The following is a 13789-nucleotide window of genomic DNA, read 5'->3' on the forward strand; positions in this document are numbered from 1 at the left end:
GCGATTATGCCCAGGCTGCAATGATACGGGGGTGGGCACGGTGCTACCTCCCATCCCCAGAGTGGCCCCATGTGTCTGGTCTAAAGGTCACCATTCATGTGGGGCCGAACCGTCTGGCTCGTCTGGAGAGCAAGTGGCCTGCCCAGCCCCCGGCAGCGGCTGCAGACGGTTCACCCAGTGACTGTGCCCAGATGGGCCTGTTTTAATTCTGTCGCGACTCTGTGGACATGCCCGTGGGAAGGGGCTCCTACCAGACATGTATGTGGCTCTCAGGATCATGTCTTTGGGGACACTCTGGGCCCCAGAGCTGGACTTCGAGTCCATTCTGCATCCTTCCCACAGGACCCATCTCTACGGCGCTGCCTACGAGAGTCCCAGGCTCGTCCGTTCAGCCAAAGGGAAGGAGCTGCAGGTGGGGGGTAAGCTCTGCGAGGCAGTACTGCCGGGGGCCATCCCGGGCTGGCACGCCCCGGCCAACACACACACAGGTCCCTCCACTGGGTGTGGCGACCCTAGCCCCCACCCACATGCCATCTCCCCCAACAGCAGCTCTCAGGATGGAGAGCCGACACATAAATGACGCCCAGAGGCGTGTGTTTCCCTGGGGTTGGACAGGCTCAGCAAAGTCTGGCCATGTATCTCGCTGAGGGGAGCCCCAGCTGTCAGCCAGCCGGTGACACTGTACCAGTCCCCGTGTAGTCCCACGGGCTGCTCGGGAAACCATACACTGTACACAGCACCCCTCTCGCCCTCTCCGGCATTTCCTCTCCAGCGGAACACCCTCTTTCTTCCTTGTGCTTCAGGCGCCTAATTCTACTTGGTTTCTTTTGAAACTAAGGAAGGTTCTAGAACGGTAGAGTCCATCTGCTGCTTCTTCGGGACCCCTCAGGCTACCTCCATGAGCCCCAAGCACCAGCGCCATTTATGAAAGTTGTCCTGCGTGAACAGGAGCTCTGTCCATGGCAGAGGACCGGACCCTGGGGGCTGGCCCTCCCGGGGTCGCCGAGGCCTGGCCCAGCCATGCGGAGCTGACTCCCCTCGCAGTGTCCACACTGCAGCACTGGCGCATTTTAAACGTGTAGTTGCTGTCTCCCTTTCTTTCCCTGATCTTTGGGGAGTCTTGCTCTCCTGGCCCATCCTGTTGCCTGGTGTGGCAGATACCCGCCGCTCCCCGGCGGCACAGGTCAGACTCCAGGAGCTGCCTGCGGGGTCCTGGTAGTGGTTACACCACTGACTCAGAGGAAGGGCATGCAGCCTGGGGGTGGTGGGGGGGCTCGTGCAGAGTACGCCCACCATTTGCTTTCTCTCATAAGTCCCAAGGGCCACGCACGAAGGGCAGGTCTGCTAAGCCGTGTGCAGGACAGCGGCGCTCTCTGTCTCCACAGGCTTCTGCAAGGTGTCTCGGGTGGCGGTGAGCCCGGCTGCCTTCTCCTGCCTGTTGGCCAGCGCCCAGGAGTTCCGGGAACAGACCCAGGCTGAGGTGTACAGAGAGGACATGGCCTTGGCCCCAGGCCTGGTGAGGCGCAGGCCCCAAGCCCAGCTGTCTGGGCTGCCACCAGCCTGTCGGGGGCCTGGGACCCCAGCCCAGCTGCAGTGGGGTGGGGGTGGGGGTGGGGGTGGGGGCCTGGGCAAGGTCTTTCCCCACCGGATGGGGGGCTCTGGCCATCAGGACCCCAGGAGCTGTCGGCCTCCCTGCTGAGTGGGGGCCAATTTGTCTTTGGATCCCTGAGCCTGGTCTGATGCAGACGCTCCCGTGATGTGAGCAGAGGAGTCGGGTGGGGCTGGGGATCCCAGGGGGCTCTCAGCGGAGTGGGCGGTGAGACCAGCAGGGAGCACTGTCTGCGGGGGTCTGGGGGACCCTGGCACGCAGGCAGGGGCCTCCTGTGCTCGTGAGCTGGGCCCCGGCCACCAGGCGGCTTCCAGGACCGGCCTTTCCATGCGGGCCCGTGCCCCACCGGCCCCAGCTAACCAGTGTGTTTTGTGGGCTCTCCTTAGACACCTTCCGATCACGGGCTCTTTGGGCTGAGACAGGAGCAGGAAGGCAGGTGCCTTGAAAGGGAAAAGCTCTCTGTGCAGAGCTTCAGAAACACCCTGAAGGCCCTGGAGGACTACCTGCGGCCGCTATTCCCCCTGCTCAGCTGCCGGGAGCCCAGGTGCCTGTCCTGCCTATTTCTGAAGAGCTTCGGCTGGAACTCTGAGTCCCAGAGCAGCGCAGTGACTGGCTGGGGAAGGTGGAGAGGCAGGGCTGTTTTCCTCAGATACTGTTCACGTGGAAGCGAGTCTCGTCATGACACCATATGCTAACGAGCTTCTCCCCACGCTAAATGGGGATGCGTGAAGGCCCCTTCACCCCCAGAGCACCCGACTCTGTCCTGTCTGTTCTGGGAAGAAGTCCTGGTTCCCCGACCGTTCCAAGACCCCACCTCTCGTCCCCGCTTGTCGAGTGTGTGGTAGAGGGGAGAGCAGCTAGAGGGGCCCAGCTCCCCTGACTTGTTTCTGGTAGGAAAGCGGGACCGGACACATGGTACTTTCCAGATGTGCCAAGAGGTCAGAGGTCAGAGGTACTCCCGACCCCGTTTGCCCAGTGAGGCCATCCCCAGAGTGAGCCATGGAGACTCCCGGTGGCCCAAGGCGATGCTCTTTAGTTCTTCCTACGTGTGATTTCCATGGATCTTTAAAACCTGAATGTGTGCCTTTGGCTTTCAGAATGCAGAGTCCCACGATTGTTGCGGATTTGGGGAAACCAAAGAGCAAGGACAAGGAACGGAACCTGTCGCTGCCCCTGGGTGAGTGACAGCCACACGGAGGCCAGCAAGGCCCCGAGTGACCTCAGGAGCCTCCTGTGGCTGATGATGGACAGTTGGGTTGGGACGCACCCACCCGTCGGTGAGAGCGGAGATGGGCTAGAAATGCTCCCAGCAGCTGCAGGCGGGCCTCTCTCCAAGGGTCTCCCAGGGTGCCGAGCACCCGGGGGCGGGGGGCGCCCAGAAGGTTCTGTGCACGGCCCCTGACCAGTGCCCACCCTCTGAGGTACACTGACACCCATGTGTGCCCATGGCTGCAGCACGCCGTGCCATGTTTTACGACGTCGCGTGGGCTGTCACCGTTGGAGTGTGTGCGTCCCAGATGGTATGAGGGCCGGAGGGAGGCTCCATGGCCTTCCAGGTCCATGGGCTGCTGCTGTCCTCAGTAGAAAACGAACGTGCTTGTGTTGCCTGAGCCGGGGAGGGCAGCTGCAGGGCCGCCCAGCCTGGGTATCTGCGGCTTCACGGCCGTCTGCACTTCCAGGACAGACCCTTTTTCTCACTCACTGAGCTTAAACCCATTTGAAATGTGCTGGCCACACCATCCAACCCCACTATGGGGGAGGAGCACTCAGTGTCCGCGAAGGTTCCGTCTCACCGGGCACCTGATTTTATAAATTGCTCTTTTAAAAAGGCATTGCATTCGTCTACTTTTCTTCCTCCCACAAAGAATTGTGGAGCAGAGGGGGACGGGTCGGGGTTTTGTCAAGGCTCTGACTTCCTCCGGTACTGAGCTGCCCACGGCACCTGAGCACCTGCCAGCTGCCCACCAGTGGAGCTGAAGTGAGGGTTTCGGAAGTGTGTGCACCTGCTGGGTCACGCTTGCAGTCCAGGGAGAGGCCAGGCTGGACTACCCAAGGCCACTGCTGTGCCCTGAGACCTCAGAGCTCCCTGGGTCAGGATAAGGAGGCCACTCGAGGGCAGGCACACGGGCTTCCACTTCGCAGGTCAAGGATCCTAGGGGGCAGGTTGGCCCTGACCACCGTGCCTATCAGAAACAGCAGGTCTCCCCGACAGGCAGGACACGGCTCCTTCGAGGGGCCTCTTGGGCAGCCCGGACCCCTCTGTGCTCTCCTCTGGGAGAGGCTCAGTGCAGCTGCTCGCCCTTTGAAAGGCGGCTCCTTACTTAGAGGAGCCCTTGCACCCCAGGACCTGTCTCAGGAACTGGATGCCTGAGCTGGATAAGTCCTCAGAGCCCTGGGGGATCCGACATTCTTGTGACCTGGGCTCAGGACCATCAGTGTCTCTCCCGGGAGAGCCCCGCCAATCCTGGGTCCACACCCCCCCCCGATCTGCAAGGGGGCGCTGCAGTCCAGCAGATGGCTTCAGCAATGGCAGGCGCGGGGGCTGGTCCTCTGCGGGCTTAGCTGGTGTCCTTCTGCCCCCAGCTGAGCCCGAGGCTGCAGATGCCGTCATCCTCGTGGTGGACAGATATCTCCTAGAGTTGCCGCTGGAAGGCCTGTCTGTGCTCGGGGCGGCGGCGGTCTCCTCTGTGTCCCGGGAGTTCTCCCTCCAGATGCTGTGGACCCGCCTCCACAAGGAGGAGACAGGTGAGCACTGCCTCGGCGTTCAGGTGTGGGACGGGATTGTGTGAATTACTTTTGCTAGAGGGTGATTATGAAAGGTGTTTACAGAGCACCTACTATGTGCCTGGCCTTCTGTCAGGGTCATTCTTAGCCTCACAAGCTTGTGTTTCAAAGGAGGGGACATGCAGTGAGCAGCTGCACTGTCACTCAGGTGGTGAGCGGCAGCGAGGGAGGGACGCGGGCGGCCGGCGTGCGGGCGTTCTCCCTGCTGTCCCCTGCACAGACCTCTGCGTGGCTGCTGCTCTCCAAATAAATATCAAATTAAATAAAAATAGATAGGTCAGACTTCCATCCAGGATGAAATAACAAGGACCAAATTTGCCCTTCCAACTGAAACAAGGAAAAAAACAGACAAAATGTATGAAACAATGGTTTTCAGACATCGGTGATCAGGTGGGGACGGTGACCCCAAAGGAGGGGACCAATAGGTGATGCAGCACCGAGGGGGCTGGGTGGAGTGTCTCAGTCTCCCCGGGCTGAGGAGGTGGCGCTGGGTGCCTGGGGACCCAGATGATGAGAGTTCTGGGGGCAGGTCCTGGGAGGAGAGATCAGCAGAGAGTCCCACATGCCTTCAGCTGAGAACTGGTCTGCAGGGATGCGATCAAACTCCCCAAGGTCAGGGACAGGAACAGAGACCCGTCACCGAGCTCATTCCGGCCTGCGCGTGGCTCAGCTGTCCGCCCGCCAGAGTGGGCACTCATCTCCTACAGGCCTCCGGTACAGTGACCAGAGAGGACGACCTGCCTCTGCACTAATGAAGACGGCTGCCTAGCCCCACCCAGTGGAACTTAAAATGAGCCGCAAAGCATCAAAGTATTTCCAGGTAACTTAACTGCATCCCCCAACCAAGCTCGAGAAAGTGTACAGACTAAAAGTATCCAGCACCCAATAAGGTAAAAGGTGAAAGGGCTGGACATTCAGTGAAAAATTACGAGGCACGCAGACCAGCGGGAAATGACGGCCCAGTGGAGAGAAAACCAAGTGATCGACACGGACCCAGAAATGACACAGCTGATAGAATCAGGAGACAGGCCATTAAAACAGTTCTCATGGAACAGTCCTGGGCGGGGGTATCTGAAGTAATGGTCCCCCAGATCTGATAGAAACTGTGATCCCACAGACCCAAGAGGCTCAGCAAGCCCCAAACACAAGAGACAAAAAGGAAACGGTACCAGGAACGTCACAGTCGATGATTTATTGTTGATCCACGCGTGACTTTTAAAAGCAGGAGAAGGAAAAAGACCCGATCCAGGAGCAACGGCAGACCGAGTGCAGGCAAACAGTGAGCGCCTTTAAATTCTTAAAGAAGAGCCTGTCAGATCGCTTCCAAAAGCACTGGTGAAAGAAAGGCTTTCTCAGACACAGAAAAGGGGAAGGGATTCACCAGGAGGCCTGCCTACATGACAAAAAAGTGCTAAAGAATGTGCTTCAGGCTGGAAAAAAATAGACAGAAACACGCACAAGGAAACACAGAGCAGGAAGCGGGTGGTAATATTTAAAACTTTTTTCTTGTTTTTAAAATCTCCTTAAAAGATTTTGACAGTTTAGAGCAAAAACTAACAATATAGTGTGGGGTTTCTAACGTGTGACTGGCGCGTACGACAGTGGTGTGGTGGTGCTTGAAGGCAGACAGTGAGGAATCAGAGACGTAAGCAACTGCTCCCACTAGGAACAAACAGATTTACAGCTAATACGCAGACGGATGGAGTCATGAAAAACAGCCCAACAGAGACCGGAAAAGAGGGGAAATGGAACAAAGACCAGACGGGACAAATAGAAAACAAACTGCAAGATAGTAGATTTCAACCCAATCACATTCTCTGTAAATGGTGTAAAAACCCCAATTAAAAGGTAACTGGGGCCAGCCCGCGGCTCAGGCCTTTGGAGCTCCGTGCTCCTAACTCCAAAGGCTACCGGATCGATTCCCACATGGGCCAGTGGGCTCTCAACCACAAGGTTGTCGGTTCGACTTCCACAAGGGATGGTGGGCTGTGCCCCCTGCAACTAGAAACGGCAACTGGACCTGGAGCTGAGCTGCACCCTCCACAACTAAGATTGAAAGGACAACAACTTGACATGGGAAAAAAAAAAAGGCCTGGAAGTACACACTGCTCCCCAATAAAGTCCTGTTCCCCTTCCCCGATAAAATCTTTTTTAAAAAATAAAAAGGTAACGGTCATCTGCATGAATGAAAATGCAAGACGGAAAATACAGTTCTTTAAAGGAATCCATTCAAAGGATAATAATGGGTTGACAATAAAGGCTGGAAAACAGACCTTGCATCTTCTAGAAGCCTCTCCGTGGGAGGCCAGCGTCTGTGGTGGTGCCTCCAAGCTCAAGGCCTCAGGGAAGGGAGACCTTTTTCACTCCTCAGCGGCCGTTTGTTTGGAAGGCCTCCTCCTCCGAAGAACGTGTTCTAGTCCTTTGTCAGCTTTCCCACTGGGTTATCTGCTTTTCTCAGTAGCTGGTGTTTGGGGTCTTTTTGTAAGTCATTCCTTACTTCAGGATCATGAAGCTACTACCCTCTAATGTCTTCCAGGTACACCTTTTTTTGCCTTTCACGTTTGTATCTACCCTCCCTCTGAAACTGGTATTCATGTGTAGTGTGAGGCAACCACTGTGCGCGCACTGTCTGTGCAGGGGGCCTCCCACCCCCGCCCCCGCCCCCGCATGTGGTCATGGCAACAGTGGGAGGAGACTGTAGCACATCCGTTGCGGTGGGCAGAAGAACGGCCCCCAAAGGCGTCCACACGCTGATCCCCAGGAGCTGTGAGTGACCTGACATGACCAAAGGGACTGTGCAGATGTGACCCAGTGAAGGGCCCTGAAATGGGCAGACAGTCCTCGGGCATCACAAGGTTCCTCCGGGAGGGAGAGAGGAGGGGCCGAGAGATTGGGAGGTGCCGTGCTGCGCTGTCTGCAGATGGAGCAGTGGCCCTGGGCCCAGGGCCTCCACAGGGGGCCAGCCTGCCCACACCTCGATTTTAATCCAGTGGGACCCCTTTCGATCTCTGATGTCCGGATGGGGAGATAATAAATTTGTGTTGTTTTCAGCCCCGACATTTATGGTGATTTGTTACAGTAACAACAAGAGCTGCTACAAAGTCTCACCACAGAGTCACAAAAAATCTGCCTAATGCTAGTTGAATCTTTTTAAATACATTACTGAGTGGTCCCAAAAGAAGGTTTTACAGGCGTCAAAGTGGAGCATCCCGGAGCCCGCATGTTCACGCGGGAGGAAGGCTGTTTGGGCATGATCACCGTAAACCACCCAAAAGAGCTGAGCTGGTGTATGGATTCCAAACCAATAAAGAGGGCGAACGAGTAAGAAAACAAAGGGACCAGGTACTCAGTCACATTAGACGGGCCCGTCGTGGAGAAGCCCACCGACAGGGCGAGGTGGTGAAGCCATTTTGATCCTCAGTTGAAAAGGGCATGGGCCACACCCGCCAGCTGACTGGCAGGGACAGGCAAAGGCTGCCTGAGCATCAGATGCTGTTTACGGGAGACACCTAAAGAAAAGGGTCACGGGTGTCAGAAAGCCGAGGGGGACACACATTCGGCGGATGACCAGAAGGGACCGCTGTCTCTCGGTCAGATGCCACAGACTGCACAGCCATCATCATGGTTAGGGACAGGGCGTCACCGGATGCTCGTGCTTTGATCCATCAGGGAGGTCAAATAGCCTCAGAATATGTGCGGCACAGGTAGAAAGTGGAGGCAGGGCTATAATACATCCAGAGCAGACAGCAACAAAGGCAGATGAAGGCAAAAATCGGTTGTTTGAAAAGCAGTCGGGACACGGCCGGCAGCCCCACTCAGTTCTTCCAGCGTAGGCAAACAGCAGGGGATGTGGGAGCGGGAAGGAAGAAGCTGCCATCGTCCGAGTGCCTGCAGGAGGGCCCGGGAGCCACTGCAGCAGAAGTGCAGCCAGGAGACAGACAGCAAACGCTTGGGCAGGAGGCAGAGCAGCCAGCAGGGCCCGGCCCCACAGCAGGCACCCTGGTGGGTGCCCAGCATGGTGTGTGAGTGGTCGGCGGCTGGGCCTGGGAGCCTCGGGTGACCGTTCGTTCTTGCGTCTCCTGGCCCGGGCCTTCCCCACACTGTCAGCCTGTGCAGTTGAGAAATGACTGCCATTTCAACTTTACAAAACTTAAAATCAACGGTGCCCACTATCTCTTGCCTTTTTATTGAGGTGAAATTCACGTAACCTGAAACGAACCATTTCAGAGTGAACAGCTGAGTGGCAGTCAGTGCTGTGCCCACCTGTCTAGTTCCACGGCGTCACTACTGCTTTTTGTTTCCAACAGAAGGGAGCGTGAAAAAGGACACCAAAGGCAAAGAATTCAGGAGGAGAGGTCCAGCAAAGAGGGGCCCGAAGGTAGGCGGGCGGGGCCCCGCTGACCCTCCAGCTGGACACAGGACGTCCCCACCAACAGTCGTCTGTCGTCGTAGGGCAGCGTGCCCCGGGCCACCTTCCCCGACTGCGTCACAGTCAACTCGGACACCTTCAAGTGTATCCTTTGCTGGACCCCCGCCCCTGATGCGAGCCTGTGGTCCTGGTTCTCCTTAACCAAGACCCAGTCGTCGTGGACCCGTACAACGAGGCCCAGGGCACAGGTGAGCGCTTCCCACGGCCCCCACTCCACACACACATGTGCCACACGCCCCCCCCCCCGTGCCAGGCGTGGCCCGGCCCCCCGGGGCAGCATGCGTGGCCTCAGGCCTCTGCCTCTTCCCACTGTCCCCTCAGGGAGCCTGGCCCTCCCTCACTGCCTGCAGCCACAGCACACAGCAGTGGTGTGAAAAATGACCCCTGCAGCGGCATCTGGCCCCCTTCTGGGCGGCGGGGAGGCAAGGGGCCTCCAGGTGGTGTGGGTGCCACCCCTGCAGCTCTCAGCACTTAAGTCCATGGGTTTCTCTTTTGCAAAATTGGTCCCAAAGGAAGGAATGAGACTAACATTTCCACAAGCAGTGAATGCTGACGCCACCTCAGCCTGTGGGGCTCAGCCCGGGGCGCCCACTGCTCCAAGGGCACAGGGACCTGCCTGGCCCCACAGCGCCACACGTGTGTGGAGAGCTCCTGTGTTTGTCATCAGTTACTTGTCATTGCAGATGAGCTGACTCCTGTCTCCGTGACCCAGGAAATCCTGGACAAATTCAGAGACACGTTCACTGCGCGATGGACGGGACACCTGGGAAATAAGCACTTGCCCAGGTCGGCCCTGGGTCCCTGCGCCGTCTGCAGCAGGGCACCAGGGAGCCAGCGGGCGGGGCTGCACACGTGGGGCTCTGTCCTCCCTCTACACCTGGGCCTTGCTCTCTCCCTCAGGCTCCTTCCCGCCCTGACCCTGCCTGTCCTGTGGACGCCCAGTGGCTCCTGGTGTCTGACTGTCCCCCTCACACACGGGGCTCCTTGGCCTTCGAGGGGCCGACTCAGGAGTCCTTGTCTGCACCCCGTTTTCTAGGGAGGACCTGGGCACCCAGGGCTGTGCCCCCGCACAAGGTCCCGCAGCCAGTCAGCTGGGCCTCCTGCAGGAGCTGGGCCTGTGGGACATGTCCTGTGGATGCCCTTGGGGACGTGGGTATGCTTGGCAGTCAGGGAAGTGTCCTTCTAGCACTTTCCAGAGCCATGGCCCTGGTTCACCCCAGGGACACGAGGTCCATTCTCAGGAGAGCTGGCTAGACCAGCCGCCGAGGGAGCCTGAGTGTCAGACACAGAGAGAGGCCACGTCAGCGTGAGCACTGGTGCTGTCCTAGTGAGGAGTGGGGCGTAGCGGGAAGACAGCCGAGGACAGTTGCTTTAACAGCACGTCCCGAAGTGTGTCACCTGCCGCCCGCGGCCCTCAGGGCTTCAGGACAGAGTTGTCCTGGCTGCACTGCTCTCGGACCTCTGCCTGTGCCTGGCCGCCCGCCTGCCCACCAGTCACTCTCCTCCCTGTGCAGCCAGGCCGAGTGGGAGCAGATCCTGGGCAGCTGTGAAGGCTTCTTCTTCTACGGGATGGAGAGCTTCCTGTCCCACGTGCTGGTGGAAAGGTTGGCGGCCATGAACTTAGAGGGTGAGCCAGGTCCTCTCGGGACCCCCAGCCCGACTCTCCACCAGGACCTGTGGGTACAAAACGAATAGCCACGGACCCACTGGGACAGGGCCGGGCCAGCCGTGTGTCGTCGGACAAAAAGGGCTGGGGGTTCCGGGGCCAGCTTCTCCTGCCCTCAGGCCCCACCTGCATTTCTCAGACACCCCACTTCAAATTCCCAAACCTGGCAGGCCCAGCCAGGGGCAGGAGTTGGGGGTCACCCTCCAGGCCTGGGCCTGCAGAGTCCCGGAGGCTGGGGGGTGGGTGGGGGGGGCATTTCCAGAACACGCAGGTCACAGCCCTCCCCACCAGTCCTTCTAGCCTAAGTGTGGGTGCTCGGGGCCTTGTTTTCCCTCTTGCTGTCTGTCAGTAGTCCAGGAGGCTGCCAGGTAGACCCCCACACCCCTAGGATGCCCGTGTTTGGTTGGCCTTTTCAGGGATCTCTAAAAGATGCCCCCCCTTGAGGTGGGTGTTCCCATTAATGGCAGTACAAGCAGGTAGGCACCTGTCCCATGGTCAGGGCACCTCAACCTGTCCCTGTCAACTGGTGCCCGGTCTCCTCTCCGCCTGCCACCCCACCCCGTAAGCACGTCACCTGGGCGGATTCCTTACCACAAGGGGAGGTAGAAACAGCCTTTCTGAAACTGCAGTTCTGAGCCTTCTCAAATAGGGGGCCAGTGAAATCCAAGAAATGTGCGAGCTCACAGGTGCCTGCAGGAGTGGCAGTATCCTCGGAGCCCCGTGGTTCCCTGCCAAGTCCTGCCGCATCTGCCTGCCCCTGGGCTGCCCGAAGCCCAGCCCAGCCAGGGGGGTGACCTCTGCATCCATGGGGCTTGCATGCACACCGTGTGTCCTGTTTCAGTGGCCCCGGGGCTCAGGTGACCCAACTAGTCACCGTGTGCCCGAGACTACCCTTAAAGCAGACACCTTGTCGGTGTGGCATGCTGGCCACTGAGATGCCTTGCCAGGCAGGCAATACTGGGCCCTGTTGCACAAGGAGGCAGTGAAGAGTGTGGGGACTCCTGGAGCAAATAACGTCCTGTGTGCCATGTGGCCAGTGGGTCCCGGAAAGGGCCTTGGCCAGACGCCGGCCTGCACGGCCCCTCCTGTGTCCGCAGCGTGCCACGTGATGGTCCTGCTGGACCGCGCCCGGTCCTATGAGAGCTTGCGGCGGCAGATGGAGTCCTCAGAGAGCAAGAGGTGCCTGTGTGCCCTGCCCAGGCTCTGCTGGGGCCTGGCCTGTGGATGACTGATGGGGGAGCTTGGGGCGTGTGAGCAATGGATGTGCCCCCTGGGGAGTGTGGGGGACAGAGTGTCTGCACGCCGTGGGCAGAGTCCTACGAGGGAGCCGGGCCTCCATCATCTGCCCCCAAGACCCTTCCCTGGCTAAGTCTCTGGGGGGCAGACGCTGACCACAGGCCTGGCTGGAGCCTCGAGACCACCGGGATTGGGCCAGGAGATGGGGCCGGGAGGGTGCCCCACACACACGCACCCCCAGGCCTCTGTGGACTGACCAGGTGGCCCAGCAGGACAGCTCCCTCTCACAGGGATGTGTCCCCTCCTGGCTTCAGCCCATGCTTGGGAGCAGTGCAGAGGGGTCTGGCAGCTCTGAAACGCCTTTTCTTGTTAAGTGCCATTTAAGTTTGGGGGGCGGGGACGGACATTCTCGATTGTTTCAAGAAGTTTAAGAGCTGTCAGTCCAAATACACGCTCAAGCCCTTGGTGGTGGTTGGGTCGTGGGAGGGGCAGGCTCTGGTTCATGGGAGCTGGGTCCCCACAGTGCCGTGCAGCTCTCCTTAGAGGAGCCGGTCGAGACTGCTGTCCTTCTGAGCCTGGCAGGGGCCAAGAGCATCCTGGCGAACCAGTGGCCAACACGCCTGCAGGACAATGCGCTGCGGGCCCACGTCCTGTGGGAAAGTAAGTGGGTGCAGCCCCACAGCCGTCCCGCAGAAGCCCACGGGGGCCCACGCTGTCTGAGGGGAGCTTTCTCCCTCAGATCTGCTGACAGTTGGTAAGCCAACTGGGAGAACGGTCCGTCTCCTTCAGAAGATGGAAGCTGGCGGACTGGACGAGCTCGGTAAGAGAGACCTCCCACCTCCCTGCTGCCCCTTCCGGCTGTGTGGCCTCCACCCTGCAGGGTCAGTGTTCCCACGGCTGCTTCTGCACAGCGTCTGCAGGTCGTGTGTGACGCAGACCCTAAGCCATGGCGAGGCCTGGCATCTAAACTCCTCAGGGAAAAACACGGTCATTAGGTCTGCAAATTTGTCTTTAAAACCATTTAAGTCACACAGATTCTAAATGCCCAGGTGTGCGGTCTGGGAGCAGATGGCCACACCTGGTGACAGCCTCACACGTGGAAACTGGTGTAAAATTTCACTACAACACTTGTTAATGGCTTCAGCGGTCTGTTAGAGGGATAATCCACCTAAGAGAGGTTTATCCCAGGATGAGTAAAATCGTGAAACCTTCAAAATACGCAACACGTAAGGAGCTTAAAGTGTAAAAATCACATTGCTGCCTGGGATGTAGTTCCCAAACAGTAAATGCTTTTTGAATGAGTGAGCGAGTGAATGAGTGAGCATGTGAATGTGAATGGATGTATGAGTGTGTGAATGAGTGAGAGTGAACGGTGTCACAGGTGGATGGAGGTGGATGACGCTTCAGGTCACAGGACAGTCAGGTGACGGGGACAGAGGGTGCAGCTCTGTGGAGTGAGCAGCAGCCGCAGGTGACGTTTCCGTCAGCAGAGGGCGGGAGCCTGCCCGGTGGCCCTGTGCCAGCGCTGCTGCTGGGTGCTGTCCATGCCCCATGCAGGCTGCCCACCCCCTGCAGTCAGGGTGGCAGCTGACTGGTGGCAGGAGGAGGCCCCGAGCTGGTAGAATCTTCCGGATTCTTGCGCTCAGGGCCGAGGTGTGGTGTGGAGGGGAGAGCTGGCCCTGGTGTCAGGCAGTCCTGTCCTCATTGTCCTCGTCTGTAAGGACGCATCCGAGGCAGAGCCAGGAGCACCCCGCCCCCCACCCCACCACGCATGTGGCCCTGGGCACTTCACGTGCTGCTGTTCCTGTCCCCTCAGATGAGTCTCCAGGGACCTTGAAGGACAGGCTGATGTCCCTCCTGCCACAGCTACCAGGCCCTGAGCAGCTCCCCATCAGCCTCAACCTGGTCCTGTACGGGCTGCCAAACCAGGCTGTTGTGTAACATCCTCCCTGAGCCCACCGCAGGCCCAGCCCTGCCACCCCGCGGGCGTTCCCAGCCCTGATGCAGCCCGTCCCCTGGCCTTCTAGTGACCTGCTGGGCTGTGGCCCCTTCTGCCCAGGGAGCC

The 13789-nt window shown here is 58.9% G+C and overlaps 1 protein-coding gene across 1 annotated transcript in view; it reads left to right on the plus strand.

Annotated features, from left to right (window-relative positions):
- Positions 1–13789, plus strand: part of CFAP46 (cilia and flagella associated protein 46) — a 90051-nt gene that overhangs the window by 74259 nt on the left and 2003 nt on the right. The window contains exons 46-58 of the mRNA XM_033129774.1: positions 343–419; positions 1386–1516; positions 1996–2153; positions 2707–2786; positions 4193–4354; positions 8701–8771; positions 8846–8906; positions 8975–9010; positions 9506–9608; positions 10337–10449; positions 11586–11667; positions 12248–12384; positions 12464–12544. Of these exons, the coding sequence (XP_032985665.1) occupies positions 343–419; positions 1386–1516; positions 1996–2153; positions 2707–2786; positions 4193–4354; positions 8701–8771; positions 8846–8906; positions 8975–9010; positions 9506–9608; positions 10337–10449; positions 11586–11667; positions 12248–12384; positions 12464–12544 (1292 nt within the window). The remainder of the gene's footprint in view (positions 1–342; positions 420–1385; positions 1517–1995; positions 2154–2706; positions 2787–4192; positions 4355–8700; positions 8772–8845; positions 8907–8974; positions 9011–9505; positions 9609–10336; positions 10450–11585; positions 11668–12247; positions 12385–12463; positions 12545–13789) is intronic.

The sequence above is a fragment of the Rhinolophus ferrumequinum genome, chromosome 16 (assembly GCF_004115265.2).
Source record: "Rhinolophus ferrumequinum isolate MPI-CBG mRhiFer1 chromosome 16, mRhiFer1_v1.p, whole genome shotgun sequence".
Classification (NCBI taxonomy): domain Eukaryota; kingdom Metazoa; phylum Chordata; class Mammalia; order Chiroptera; family Rhinolophidae; genus Rhinolophus; species Rhinolophus ferrumequinum.